The sequence below is a fragment of the Aotus nancymaae genome, unplaced genomic scaffold (genome assembly GCF_030222135.1).
Source record: "Aotus nancymaae isolate 86718 unplaced genomic scaffold, 86718_ANA_hifiasm-v0.15.2.pri h1tg000010l, whole genome shotgun sequence".
In the NCBI taxonomy this organism is placed as follows: Eukaryota; Metazoa; Chordata; class Mammalia; order Primates; family Aotidae; genus Aotus; species Aotus nancymaae.
The window spans coordinates 20,556,578-20,572,633 of NW_026988421.1; the positions used below are offsets into that span (position 1 = coordinate 20,556,578).

Below are 16,056 nucleotides of genomic sequence, written 5' to 3' on the forward strand. Positions count from 1 at the left end.
ACTTTCCATAGTAGCACAGTCTTCAAACTGTCTCACACTTGGTCAAGAGTAAGCAGATACAGAGATCACATCTCATCCAGTAATAATTTTAAGTGAAACCAGAAATAATTTGCCTGGGCCACAGAAATGAATTGTTTTGTCATGTTTTTGATTAAGTTCCTAGCACCTGAAACGTAGCAATTTCTAATACTGGGCTTCTAAAGGCATGCAGTTTTTCACTCACATCTACTTCAAATAATTTCTTCCACTCAAAACAGCACAGTCAAGGAAGAACTTCCAGAGGCACAGGAAGAGCGCAAGAACAAGTATATGCTGAGGCATAACATATGACCAAGATGGTACACTACATATAGAAGCAGTGAATGCTGTCCCACTCACAAAGGGATAGTCTAACATTAACACACAACTCAACTTCACTGCTAAATATGGTTGTCTTTATTTTCTTTTTCTTTGCCCAGCCCTATCTAAACATAAAATAAAACTACAGGACTGAAATTAACAATCCATTAAAATCAGCAATAAGTTATGAAAATCATAAAGCTTTTTTTTTTTTTAAGTAATTAAGGGTAGTTAAATTATTTAAAGTATACAAAGTCCAAACAGCCAGGGGTAAGGTCTCCAAGAAGCCTTCCCAGGGTAAGGGAGAGGGCCACAGGGGAACCTTGGAGTTTGAAAGACAAAGGGAACACATGACATCAAAGTGCAGGCTAGAAATTTCACTTAGAAGAAAATAACATCATTAACTGAAAATATTTGTAAGAGTAACAATAGCACCTGCACAGTGGGACTGTGAGGAAGAGAGACGCCTGTAGGAAAATGGAAGCAACAGATCTTTACATTAAAATGAGACAAGTGCTGAACTTAACTATGTTAACTATGATAGTGTGTCTACTATAGATATCAAATGGTTAAAAGCTGGTAAAAGGTAATGATTCTAAAAGAAAACAAAAACAGCATTGACCTTTTTTCTACCTAGCCCAGACCTCATTCATTTTGTGCACTATAAAGAGTGAATTGTGAGGTGTTTTATCATTATCAAATGCTGCATCAAAATAGATGATTTTTCCCCATGTAATCCACTATAAAAGACATCTATTTTTTTTATGGATAAGCTTTAAAAAGATGTCATTTTGGTTTTCAACACATATAAACAGTTATCAAAATCTGAAATAAAAATGCTGTGGCTCAGACCTTGGCCTGCTAATCTGCGTGCACAACTCTTCTGACCCACGCAGACACAGAGGCACGTGGAGCTTTTTCCTTCTGGCCCCCCAATCCATACTCATAGGCCTTGTATGATAGAGGCTGTCATGCATGGACTGCTCCCATGTGGCCTAAGGGCAGCGGGATGGAGAGGTGGCGGTTGGGTGCTCTAGTGCTAACAATGCAGGATAAGGGTAGCTTGCTTAGCATGGAATCCAACAGAAAGCTGAGCTGCATGATGATCCCTTTCAAAAGGCTTCATGGGAGTCTCTCCTTTTGCAGAGCACGAAATGAGCTTTTTTTAAAAAAATAAAGAATTGATCATCCACAGGCTTGGTGATAATTGTCCCAGGCTGCTTTAATAGCTCTTTAGCTATCCAAGATTAATGCCTGATTTTCTTGTCTTTTCATTCAATTAGTTTTTATTTTGCTTTTAGGACCATAAAGCTCAGGAAGGGTTCCTAATCCCATCCTTAAGTGTGTCTACTCAATGTAGTATGAGCAAACTAGAAAAGAGAAAGAGGATGGCATCTCCAATGTCTTTTCAGTCAACTCAATCAAATCAAAATTTCACACAAGTTTTCTGCTGCCATTAGAAATTGTAATTTTTCCAATATGAATATTCTGAATATTTGTTCTCCTTGGGAGGCTCTGCCCCACTTTTTGCTAAGTATTTGCTTAAATACAGGTCCTTTGACCCTTTTGTTCAAGTATAGTTTTGTTTTGTTTAGTTTTAAAGAGGAGACTGCATCATGAACCCAATTTAAGAGATTGTTTGTATTGAATTGGCCCAGTGAATATTTTGCCCTGCACTGTTATGTCATGCTGGGTTCTATGAAGTGAATGAAAGTTTGACACTGGCACTGGAGTAACCCTCGTCGCTCCCAACACTCTGCAGGCTGCTGTGGTCATCAATGTCACTGATGCTGGTGGTACTTATATTGTCCACTTCTCCATGGGAGAACTCTGTGCTTTCAACATCCACTTCAATCTCCTCTGCCAAAGGAAAAAAAAAAAACCATTAATAATTGATACAGTGTACCTTCAAAAACTAATGGCATGAGGAAAAGAGGTAAAAAAGAAATGTTATACAACAAGCTTATTATCAGTGATCCCTGGAGAACAGAAGAACTGAAGGTGGAGACAGGAATATTTTTTGACAAGGAGAATGTCTGGTTACAGTGGTGGTCTTAATTTAGCCAGCAAATTTACTAAATCCTTGGACGCCAGTCCGTCTGGACCGCCCACTAAAAGCACTTGGGTATTTGGGAATTAGTGCTTAATATTAAAAGGTCCCAACCCCCAAGTGGTTTAAGAACATCTGTTTTGCATTAAACCACAAACTAATTCTCAGTTCTATTTATTAATCAGGGTTGCCTTAAATGATGGGCAGGAACATAAACTTAATATAAGCAAACTAGAAAATTTACCCATCCAGGCCTTTGGTGGTACCATTCTACGGATAGTTCAACAGACTTCTAGTATTCATCATAAAGATCTTTGACTAGTCAGTGAAGCCGTCATTATAAAGCAGATTTTGAGGGATATGTCTTAGATTTAATTTTCTTGCATCAAATATAGGTTGAAATAAGGGCCTGAAATTTAAAAGTCTCCAGATTATAATGAGATCCATTTTGGTGGTGGTATATAGACTTAAAAACCAAACATTAAAAAAAACCCGAATACATATTTGACTCAGCTATCAATAGATAATCTTGCTGGGTGCAGTGGCTCATGTTTGTAATCCCAGCACTGGGAGGCTAAGGCAGGAGGATCCCTTGAGTGCAGGAGTTTGAGACAAGCCTGGGTAACAAAGTGAGACCCCATTTCTAAAAAAAAAAAATAAAACGCACAAAAATTAGCTAGATACACTGGGTGAGCCGGTATTCCCAGATACTCAGGAGGCTAAGGTGGGAGGATCAATCTTAAGCTCAGGAGGTTGAGGCTGCAGCATGCCAAGGTCTCACCACTGTACTTCAGCCTATGACAGTGAGACCCTGTCTCTTAAAAAATTAAAACTGTAATTGTTAAATACTATTTAATCACCAATAACATACATAAAGCAATACACATGTTAAAAACAAAAGAGTTAAAAAGTTGTTTTCTCCCATCAGAGCTAGAGTGAAACCCAGGATTTTTCAGTTACCTTAAAACAAACTCAAAGCCTGTTTCACATTTGGCACTGACAAAGTGGATTTGGCCGGGTGCAGTGGCTCACACCTGTGATCCCAGCACTTTGGGAGGCCAAGGTGGGAGGATGACGAAGTCATCAGGAGTTCAAGATCAGCCTGACCAATATGGTGAAACCCCGTCTCTACTAAAAATACAAAAATTAGCTGGGCATGGTGATGCGCACCTGTAGTCCAAACTACTTGGGAGGCTGAGGCAGGAGAATTGCTTGAACCTGGGAGGCAGAGGTTGCAGTGAGCCAAGATCACACCACTGCACTCCAGAGCGAGACTGTCTCAAAAAAAAAAAAAAAAGTGTTTTCTTGTGAGGCCAAAAAGACAGGGTGAAGCTATTTCCAGGAGTATACTTTTCAAAAGGGCTTGTTACTTCAAAAGTTTTAGAGATTTTAGACACGTGTTTTAAAAATACAGGCCACTATCCAAATAATCTATGAATTTGTAACTATTTGCTCTATATCCATATTGCTTCAGAAGCCACTGTTTCCCAGCACCACTGAACACTCATCCAACCTATAACTGGAAAATAGTAACAAGGCACACTATCCAAAATAACATGCTGAACTCAGTCAAAGTAAAAATGATGGCCAGCATAGTGGCTCACACCTGTAATCCCAGCACCTTGGGAGGCAGAGGCAGGAGTACTGCTTGAGACCAGGAGTTTGAGATCACTTGGGCAACAAGGCAATAGCCCATCTCTATTTTTAAAAAATTTAAAAATTCATTTTAATTTAAAAATTTAAATTAAAAAATTTAAAAATACGTTTTAAAAATTAAAAAAACAAGTAAAATGAGAAACTGCTTTAGCCAAGTGTACCAGAGATGTTAACTAAAAGCCCCTATAACACTAAAAAGGAGGTTACCAGCTCAAGATAAGGATGGTACTTGGATGGTACTTGGTAAGGTACCACTAAAGTAAGGTACACTGGAAACAAAAAAATGAGAACTACAGTGGTGAAAATACACCCTCCTCTGAAATTTGGAGGTAATAGGGGTGGGTACCAAGGTCTGGGTTATTTCTGCTATACCTCACTGTCCCTCATAAATGTAGCATGTCCTTTATGTTCTTACTACTGCCTCTGGTATACTTTTCTTGAAAACTGAGTGCCACATAAAAAGAAACTTTTACATAGAAAAATAACAAAACCAAAAAAACTCCTAGGGTTGTGTTAAAAAGGATCAAAAAACTATTTGAAAGGCTTCTAACTCACCAAATCTGGGACAGTTTGAGCATTCAAAAGAATTTAAAAGAATGACTGTAATGGATCAGAACACATTCAGTACAGCAAAACATGAGTTCATGATATAATCAAAAAACAGTAAAACCAAAACTTGTTACTTCTGGAAGTTGATATGGTAGCAATTCTGTTGAGGAAACTGATAAAGCAAAAAACAAGACCAAGCATTTATCCTTCCTTCCCTGTATGAACTTTATTTCAGAATAACCAAAAAGTTGATGAGGAAATGTTTATAGAAAAACAGTTAATAAATACAAGAGGAATGACACAATTGGAATATCACTATTGTATAACACCCAATGAATTAAGGGCAATAATTTCTAAAACAATTATTAAGTTAAAGGCTGATATATTTATATAAACGTATTAAAATGACCTTACCTGAATCTACTTATTGATCTATTATTAAAAGTGGGACAACAACTAGACACAATATTGATGCAACACGAAGTACAAAGCACCACCTATGAAGTATTCAGTATTTACCAACCAGTTTACAGTAAATAGAAGGGATATAACATGTTAAATGACACCATGAGGATTCAACCAGCCAAATCTAGAATGTGGGAAATTCTATAAGAAAAATGACTCAGTCTCTTGATGTTTAAAAAAATATGTATTTTGGTATGTTTATATATATACACGGAGATCTATACCTATATATTCATTCATGTTTTCTCTGCCAAAGAAGGCTTTTTGAGATGTTATGTAGAAACCAGTTTTTTTGTTTCTACCAAAATGGTGTGGAACAGGAAAAATTATTATAGATTAATATCTTAAAAGGCACATCAAACAAATGGAATGTGGCCTTTGGATCCTGACTTAAACATACCAATGTTAAAATGCCATTTTTAAGACAAGTGGAGAAAATTTATCACAAACTGGATATTGGATGATATTAAATAAGATTATCTGATTTTATTAATTTTGTTTGGTATTATAATAGTATTATAATTATATTTTTAAAATCCTATTTACTCGAGATAGATACTAAAGTATTTAGGGACAAAATGATGTTATCTGGGATTTGATTTAAAGCATTCCAGAAAAAATACTGAGGGTGAGGGTAGTGAAGAATACATGAAACAAGAATGACAGAATGTTGACAGCTGTTCAAACTGGATGGTAGGTATACAGGAGTTTATTATTCTATTCTACCTTTAGGTATGTTTGAAAATTTCCACTTAAAAAAGTCAAAAACAACAAACAAAATCAGAGTCCTAAACCCCCTGTCACTTCTCATGTTTTAGAATCCTGAAAAGCTCATGAGCTCTTTTCCCCAAATGTAAGGCTTCAAATCACCAGTGTTCACCTCTGGGATCTTTTAATGTGATATGAAGCCTGATGTGGAAGCTTTAGAAGAACAGATCAGTAAAATTCAAACCATTATTTTTTGGTTGACTTCTGTTCTTTAATTCTGTCAAAGACAAATATTTTAGGATAGATGGAAAGAGAAATAAAGGATGTGGTATTTTTTAAACTCTACATATAAAAATTCACTTCACCAGTAATAAAAACATTGACATCATGAATCTTCCTGACAAAATGGATTGAGAAGGGCACAACATCATTTCTGTGATATTCCTTGCCCAAGTGTATACACTCAATCTAATCATTTGAAAACATCAGACAAACCCAAATTGAGGTACATTGTATAACACAATTGGCCAATATTCTTCAAAAATGTTATTGTCAAGAAAGAAAGACCAAGGAACTATCTAATGCAATGTGGGATCCTGCATAGGATCCTGGACCAGACAAAGTATGTTGGTGGGGAAACTGGTAAAATTTGAATAGAATCTGTAGATTACTTAATAGTACTCTATCAATGTTAATTTGCTGGTTACAATAATTGTATTGCGGTTATATAAGATGTTAATGTTAGGAGAAGCTGGGTGAAGAGTTACATGAGAACTCTATAATTTTCTATAGGAAACTTAAAAAGTTAAAAAAAATATATATTTTTGAGGGAAATTTCTCCTCAACCTCATGGATTTACCTTCCCTGTGCCCTGAAGGAACTATGAACATAGTGATGAGAGAGTTGAGTATTCATCTTAAAACAATACTACTACACATCTTTCACAAGGAATAATTCAGCAGTTAACAGTGTATCTGAATAGAAAATCCACAAATACGTTCACAGTTTACCCCTACTCCTTAAAAACCTGTAATTGAACTTTTAGTAACTGTCTTAACTGCATCATATATATATATATGTATTTCATATATATATATACACACACACACACACACATATGTATTCAAGAAAACAAAGTTTTATAGTCCACACTGGCACTGCTAGACAATATTACGACTGCATAAAACCTAGAATATTACAGTTGGCTAAAAAGAAAGTAAATACAGTGCCTCCCAACATACCACCTACAGAGATATTTAGTATTTCATTATATCTCCAGATACAGAGATATTTAGTATTTCATTATAGAAGAGGCAAGCTGCCTACCTCGCTCTGAATCAGAACGATCTGAAGAAATAGTTGATCCAATGCTGTCCATTCGTATTCGTTCCATCTCCTGAGGACCCTGCAGCTGTTCCAGTCGCCGCTTTAAAAATCTCTGTTCTCGTTCCAAGTTCTCGAGCTGGTGCTGGCTCTTCCTTTCAGCTTCTTCAAGTTTCTGAAATGAAATGATATTTACATTTGTGTATAGTCCAGTACAAACAATAAAACTGATTCCTTCTTTGGCAGAGAAAACATGAATGAATATACACAAACTGTGTGTGTGTGTGTGTAAAAATATACACAGTTTAAAGCCTCCAAAATGTGAATGTATATAAATACATATTTTTAAAAATAAAAAATAGTTCTGTCTTTTCCTTTTCTGTGTATGTAATGCATGCTGTGTTACTTGAACAAGATGGACTTCTAAAAGCCTGTAAACTAATCTCCACAGAGAAACTTCCTCTGTGTGGTATTTGATGGAAAAATACTGAAGGACACAGCCAAATGAAGTCATCTCCACCAGAGGGCACAACTGCCTTCCTTCTGAGTATGAAGAAGGTAATTGTTATTTTCCTGGCGTTCCCAGCTCTTCAAATGGCCATGCTGTCAAAACAGTTTAGTTTAATCAGGTTATGTTGCTCCCGTCAGATTAGCTGGTAAGTTTTTAGAAAGATTTCTCTTGAGGTCATTTATTAAGGAGGGCATGGTGAACGAGCTGATGTATATGAATAGGAATCACTGCCAATGATTAAACCAGAACTGAGTGAATTATGCAAATCTGAAAGTAAAAATTCTCACCTTGATGTGTGCTTTGGCTTTGTTGAGCAAACCAAGTGTTGTGTGCCTGGTGCAGTCTGGTCCTAGTGGAATCAGAACTTTTAAGCGTTCTAAACAAAGGCGCAGATGAGCTCGTCTAAGAAAGACAAAAAGTCAACACAGTCTGGATATTCCACTAGAAATATCATAAAACCTATTTTCAGATAAATAATTTGCATTTATTCAGCTTATAGGGTGGATGTTACACCCCTAATTCTCCACTTTCGAAGAATCCGCAAGTGTAGGGGGTGGCTACATTTCAGTCTCTGCTATTTCTGTTGTACTCTGTAGACAACAGTCACTTTAGATTATTATCCCCAATGGTAATCTCTGTCAAGATGGTTTATTTTTTAACTCATCTCATAAACTGTCTCAACTATATTAATATGGAAGTGTGAAAACGTACCAGGACAATTTTATTTAATCTTGAATAACTAAAACCATAGGCAAGAGGAGGGGTTTTCAGCTGTGGTACCTCAAGGGAGTATAAAATGCTCGTAAGTTTATATTTCCTCCCTCCTACCTTTTACTTGCTTGCACACACAACACACACATACACAACCTACCTCTCTACAACTGTAGCCATCCTACAGTTACATGTTGTTGTATATTAGGTTGAACCATATGAAATTTCTGATATTCAAACATTTTTCACTTATAAAAATGATGATTTCTTATACTCCAATACAACAGAAACAGCAAAATTCTGTTGTGGCCAGCTAGGGTAGGGTTAGACAAAATATATGCCCTATGGTCAATTCTAACCACAGAAATAACCCATAAAATAATCCCCTGCTGCTTAACTGTACTAGCTTATTAGCTTAATTTTTATTTTTCTCTTTTCCTTTCTCTCTACCTGCCTCCAATCCACAAGGACAACAGGTGACAAAAATTCTTTACTGAAAGTCATTGCATTCACTAATCTACCCTTCCCATGGGAAAGTTGAAGGAAATTTCTCCTCAACCTCCTGGATTTACCTTCCCTGTGCCCTAAAAGAACTATGATCATAGTGACAAGAGAGCTCTGAGTATTTAACTTCATCCTAAAACAATACTACTACACATCTTTCACAAGGAATAATTCAGCAGTTAACAGCATATCTGAATAGAAAATCCACAAATATGTTCACAGTTTACCCCTAACTCCTTAAAGACCTATAACTGAACTTTTAGTAACTGTCTTAACTGCATCAAGAACAAAATACACACACTCCATTTTCTTCTGAAAGAGGACCAAAATGGTTTTGCTAATTCACACACCAAACTATGCACTTTCTCTGTCTTAAAAGACAAGAAATAATGTCAAGTGAAATGCTCAAAGGCTAGGAATTTGAAAGAGGGTAGGAGAAGGCAATAAGCAGCCAATTATGTCATGACAAGCAAGGATGATTAAGGGTAGTGAGGTCAGAGGTTTGGCTGATGAATTGTTAAGATTCTTTCAGCACCTACTAACCCAAAAGGTCTGACAGTATTTCCATTCCAAATTTCTTTATTGAGTTCAATACCTCAAGTCTAGTAATTGGGTCCAGGCTGAAACCTGACATAACTAATGTGGATAAAGGAATCCCTCAATTAAATGTATATCCATGGATTCTCCTTAATGATATTTAACAACTTCAAAGTCACTTTCCTCCCCTACTATTCTACCCAAATGCATTGAACCTTTAGCAAAATGTTCATTTTTAACTGGAAAATTTCTTAGGTGATGATTCTCAAGTGATCACAGTGCTCTTGTGCAGCAGACCAAAAAAAGCAAACAAACAGCAACAACAAAATACCAGAGTAAAAAGTGTCTTTAAACTCTTCATTAAGATCATTATGGCATATGATAACAGTACTCATATGATCTGACTGAAGCATGGAAAAAAGACTGGAGGTTACACTAACAATTAGACATTCCAGCTTTAAATTCAGTCTTCTAAAAATGTCAACAAAGCAACTAATAAAGTTAACAAGCACCTTACTGCAAAAATATCTATTTTGTTCAAATTACTTAACTCCAAAACTTCAGTATATATAAGAATTATCTTTTATTTTTTAGTTTTTAAGAAACTTCAAAATGGGCTGGACAGGTGGCTCATGCTTGTAATCCCAGCATTTTGATAGACCGAAGTGGGCGGATTGTTTGAGGCCAAGAGTTCAAGACCAGCCTGGCCAACATAGCAAAACCCCACCTCTACTAAAAATATAAACATTAGGCCGGGCGCGGTGGCTCAAGCCTGTAATCCCAGCACTTTGGGAGGCCGAGACGGGTGGATCACGAGGTCAAGAGATCGAGACCGTTCTGGTCAACATGGTGAAACCCCGTCTCTACTAATACAAAAAATTAGCTGGGCATGGTGGCGCGTGCCTGTAATCCCAGCTACTCAGGAGGCTGAGGCAGGAGAATTGCCTGAACCCAGGAGGCGGAGGTTGCGGTGAGCCGTGATCGCGCCATTGCACTCCAGCCTGGGTAACGAGCGAAACTTCGCCTCAAAAAAAAAAAAAAAAAAAAAAAAAAAAAAAAAAAAAATATAAACATTAGCCGGGCATGGTGGGGCATGCCTGTAATCCCAGCTACTGGAGAGGCCGAGGCACAACAATCGCTTGAACCCAGGAGGCAGAGGTTGCAGTGAGCTGAGATGGTGCCACTGCATTCTACCTGGCCCACAGAGTGAAACACTGCCTCAGGGAGAAAAAAAAAAAAAGAAACTTCAAAATGATTCCGTAAAGTTTCACATCAAGGAAAAGAAAGGTGGGTCTATTTTTTGTTTTGTGATACTTGGCTAAAACCTAGAATGAAAATAACATATTAAAATATCTTTTTCTCTCTTTAATCATTCCATGTATTTATTACATGATTTTTACATACTCAGCACTTTTCCAGATGCTTGAGAAGGAAAAGTAAAAAAGAAATGTTAACTTCAAGAGTTTAGACTACAGAAAGAAGCATACTGTTTTGTCTCATTTGGTCCATACTGAATGAGTCATACAGATATCAAGGACAACAGAATCTGAATAAATGGAGAGATTGTAATTGGAGGAGGTAGACTTGTAAAAGAGGTTGAAATTTGACTTTGGACTTGAAGAATACTCAATGTGTCTACGAAAAAGCGAGGATTTTCTAGGTAATTTTAAAAGGACCTAAATGTAGAGATTGGGACCAAGTTTAAATGTAAAATTTAAAATGCCTTATTTTCTCTCCTTCAAGAGAACACACCTGAACTGGAATTCCATTAGGAAATAATCAGCTAGTTTCAGCTGTCTGAGGATTTGCATAACACTAACAAATCAGGACATTCCCAGACCAAGGTTTGAAAAATGCCTAAATTAACAGGGAAGGCAGAATGCCCTAAAAGATATTTTTTATTTAGCCACTACTGAACATTTCTTCAGTCAAATAATTATTCATCTGCTCTGAAACACAACTTACACCAAGAAAATATACCCTGAGATATCTCACAAAGGCCAGTGATGCCATTCTTCATATTTTGTAAATACAGTCCTCCATAATTGGTTAATATGAAGGATGAGCAGTGAATTATTTCCTCTGCTCTTGTGGAGACAGGTGTACTTGTGGAAGATAAATGTCCTTTCCTTAAGTTTTTTATTTAAATGAAACAGGCATTTGGAGAGTAGAATAGCAAATGGTTAATGGCAGTTGAAGAACAGCAGCCGACCAAGAGGGAGAGTCCCATCCAAATAATGCACACATTTACCACAGGTGCTTAGATGCCACTTAGGTAAACATACTCTTCCAAGAGCAATAGATGCCCTGTAATTGTAAAGTGGAAAGAGTTAAATCAGAAAATCCATTCTCCTCAACGTGGAAGTTTTTTTCTCTCCCGCAAATTCTTGAAACAGGAATTGTATGGCAAAATTATTCTCCCCTTGCAGTGGTGCTGCTCTCCACCCTTTTCCCCTATAGTCTCCCTGTAACCAGACTGCAAGCTTAACCATCAGTGACCTAGAAAGACATATCTTTTGATGCCATCTGGTCCTTTCTTTTCTTGCCTTCATTCTCATGTGACTGGTAGCTCAAGAGCCTCCTGTATGAGGATGCCAACTTATGGGTGCTGTAAGACTTTGGGGGAAGGAAAGAGGACGAGCAATAGAAGAAAAGGCTTGGTTTGATATGAAAATCCTGATTCACAGGCTGGGCACAGTGGCTCACACCTATAATCCCAGCACTTTGGGAGGCCAAGGTGGGTAGATCTTCAGAGATCAGGAGTTCGAGAGCAGGCTGGCCACATGGTGAAACTCTGTCTGTCCTAAAAATACAAAAATTAGCTGGGCGTGGTGGCGCCCGTCTGTAATCTCAGCAGTAGCTAAGAAGCACTAAGGAAAAAAATTCCAAGTATACGATGATGTTTTTCAAGTCTCCAAGGGATACAAGAGTTGACATAGAGAATAAGGACTCATTCCTCAAGGAGAGCAGAAGAGGCAAAGATTTAAAAAAAAAAAAAAAAAACGAGAATAAGGCATGGTCCTGCACTTCTAGTAAATGTAGAAAAAGAAGGATAGGGAAAGTTAAGGCTGTTGTTCTGAATATTATGAATGCTAGACCAACAGCAAATAGAAAAAACTTGACACTGAAACATTTATAGAACTAGACTTACTGGAAAATGCCTTTTTTTTTTTTTTGAGACAGAGTCTCACTCTGTCTCCCAGGCTGGAGTGCAGTGGCACGATCTCAGCTCACTGCAACCTCTGCCTCCTGCGGTTCAAGCGATTCTTCTGCTTCCACCTCCCAAGTAGCTGGGACTACAGGAGTGTGCCACCATGCTGAGGTAATTTTTTTTGTATTTTTAGTGAGATGAGCTTTCACCATATTGGCTAGGCTAGTCTCAAACTGCTGACCTCTTGATCGGCCTGCCTTGGCCACCCTAAGTGCTGGAATTACAGGCATGAAGCACCGCGCCTGGCCGAATAATGCTTTTTAAAAATTTAGCTCCTTGCTGAACATTTATTTAACACAAACTTATTTTAAAAACACATGAACAGCTAATAAAAACTATAAAGTGGAAATCTTTCCTACTTTAGCTGAGTTATAGTAAAACAAAGTTAGAATTAGGTACTGCAGCAGGAAGTGCCCTGTGAGAAAACGGGAGTACCCTTGCTAAGACAGGGGCTTAGAGAATGAAGAGATACCAAAGTACTTTTATTTTCCAAGACACTTAGAGTTCTGTTTTTAAGTGAGATTTTAAAGTGGGTTTTGCCCAGGGGAAAAGGTAAATTCCCAGCCACTAACACTGTTAGAAGAGTCCTATCAAAATTAACCACACCTTCAAAAAGGGCAAGCCCCTTGTGGGATAAACAACAATTAGAGTCTGTTTGGCTTTTATTTTGGTAGATTGGGATCACTTTTCCCTGGAGAAACCAATGCTGCTTTTGATTTCAAACCCTGTAACCTCTACTGCCAACATGATGTACCACAGAACATGAAGGGAAATGATTTTGCTATAAAATGGCCTCTACTAGTAGCTGTGATATTTTAAAGCACAAGTATATCAACTATAGGTAGCACATACTGTTGTGGGAAGAGGGAGGAAAGAATATCCTTTCAGAAAGCTGAGTATCATTTGATGATGTTTTTCAAGTAGTCTTTCAAAACTCTCATCCCCCTGTCCAACAATAAATCTAACCCTCGCCTGGCCCCACCAAGGATCCACTGGCAGATGCCTTTGGAGGCATGGTCCTTCACTGGAACTTGCTTATCTTCCATTCTTCCATTGTAGGATACCTAGACTTTACCAAGTAACTAAATCAAAATGAAAAGCTAGTCAAGTGATGGAGACAGTGCTTACATTTTCCTCTCTGCTGAACGTTACGCAATGGGCTATGAGTCCTCCCATGAGCCACATTCTTCAAAGCTGCAGTGGCTTGTGGCCAGGTTTCCCAACTCCCCACACACACTCCTGCACGTGACAGCAGCTAGCTGCTTCTCCTACACATTTTATATACCAAAGTGTCTCTAAAACTTAATGTGTTGAGAATCTTCTAAAAACCCAAATTTACCCCCTAAAAAACACTGCCTGCCTGTTTTCGTAATGGAAAAATGACATTAAAAATGGATCTTGATATGTCAAAAGCCTATTGTGGCTCATGAGTTTTATTTACTAAAACATGTATGATCATGTGCTGTTCAGCTTATTCTGTTCATAAAATAAGAAAGTTAGGACAAGCTATTTCTACAAAATGGCATCTGATAATTGTATGTTTCACCTACAACTCAAATATTATTTACTTCACAGAAAATAGACTATTAACTCCCATGTAATAACTTGGCAAGTGGCCTATCCCTAGTGTCAGATCTGATTGTGGCAGTCATGGGACTCAATGATGACAGGAATAAAAACTTAGGAAAATAGCTGGGACTCTCTTCTCACTTTTCACAAAGAAGCAGCTTTCACTTAAATAGTCTTAATTGGTATCTTATAAAATAATCAAATAGAAATATTAATAAGTGTTATAATAAAGTTGCAAATTATACAAATTATATATAACATATAAAATGATAATATAAATTATTCTGTCACATTGCCAGCCTCAACATGAAAGAGCTTATCTGTATACAAATAAGAATTAAAATGGTTAAGATACATGTGACTTATTCTTGAGAGACTTTTAAAAAACCACTTTCTTTCAATAAAATCTAAATAGTCCTTAGCATAGACTATATATACCTCTAGAGGTATTCAACACTGAGCCAGAGGATATTTGAGGACACAGGGTTATACTATCCTTTCCAGAAGTCATAATTTTTTCAAAAATTTGGAAGAAAAACATTTTATGTAAAAACAAGCACAGATAATGCAAAATGTATTTTAAAAGAAGACTTCAAATTTCACATTATTTCAGACAAGCTGAGTATTCCTTATGTGAAATGCTTAGGACCAGAAGTGTTTTCGATTTCTCTTTTTTTTCAGATTTTGGAATATTTGCGTTATACTCAGCTGAACATCCCAAATCCAAAACTCCTAAATCTAAAATGCTCCAATGAGTATTTCTATTGAGAGTCATGTTGATGCTCAAAATGTTTCAGATTTTGGAGTATTTTGAATTTCTGGACTTGGGATGCTCAACCTGTAATACATCCCAGGACCTCCAGGAATCTATGTTCAAACTGCTAGAGCAAATCACTACAGATCACTATGGACTCTTGAATATAATTTCTGACTCATGGCTGGGATTAGGTCTCTCAAAGATTTGGAAAGGAAAAGAGAAAGGACTGGGGAGAAGGGAGAGAAGATATGGAAGAGAGAGGAAAGGGAGATATAAATTAATGATGACAAAATAGTAGCATATTCTTTCTCAAACTACACAGATACCATGTAGGCTGAAATGTTATTTAGTCTTTACAACTTAGAAATATGAAGAGCATGAAGTGCCAGTAAGTCAATAACAATGATCATCAGTAAACAATAGTGCCCTATGATACCACTGAGTTAAATGCTGTTAACGATTTTTCAAGTTTTTAATAGTAAAATCTTTACCTGTTTGGAGGCTATAATTTAGTCCTCTGCCTACCACCTTTCCAGCCTCATTTCCCATTACTCATTCCTTTGCAAAACTCTTCCACAACCAAATGTACTTTTACACTTTCCAATTTCTCTACCTGGAATGCCATTCTCTCCAAATGTCCACCTGATGGGCATCTAACTCATTTCCCGGCTACAGCCAAACTATTTCTTCCACAAGATCATCCTTGCCATACTCGCTCCTCAGATGATACTTGATGTTATACTAATTACACTGTATTTCAATTAAGATTGACTCCATACTTTTAGTCATTTCTGTTTCAAATAAACAGAATGACTAGCACAGCAGTCAGGAAGAGAGATGTAATATTTCTAGTGGATGTTTTTGGGACTCTCTAACTCACCCAATTTGAGGTAATAATCAATAAGACCTCCAAACACTATAATCAGATTCCAGGCCAGCATTTGTGAGAGATTGCTTATGAATGCCAGAACTCTTAACCTTTTTTTTTTTTTTCTGGTGCAGCTGAAGTCACGAGCAAATGTTAAGGTGCACACCACCAAAGATGTCTACATGTAGAGTAACCAGCAGTCTCCAACCTAACTCTTGATGAGAGTCAACACTCAACACTTTTTTTTTTTTTTTTTGAGATGGAGTTTCACTCTGTTGCCCAAGCTGGAGTGCAGTGG

General features: G+C 37.2%; 1 protein-coding gene across 5 annotated transcripts in view; it reads right to left on the reverse strand.

The window, feature by feature from the left end:
- Positions 1-412: 412 nt before the first annotated feature.
- The window catches only part of MXI1 (MAX interactor 1, dimerization protein), a 78,826-nt gene continuing 63,182 nt past the window's right edge, over positions 413-16,056 (reverse strand). For all 5 annotated transcript variants that reach the window (XM_012450188.2, XM_012450190.2, XM_021666880.2 and 2 more), the window contains exons 4-6: positions 7,889-8,003; positions 7,094-7,265; positions 413-2,199 (exon numbers count right to left, since the gene is read on the reverse strand). In XM_012450188.2, the coding sequence (XP_012305611.1) occupies positions 2,036-2,199; positions 7,094-7,265; positions 7,889-8,003 (451 nt within the window). In that variant the 3' untranslated portion in view covers positions 413-2,035. The remainder of the gene's footprint in view (positions 2,200-7,093; positions 7,266-7,888; positions 8,004-16,056) is intronic.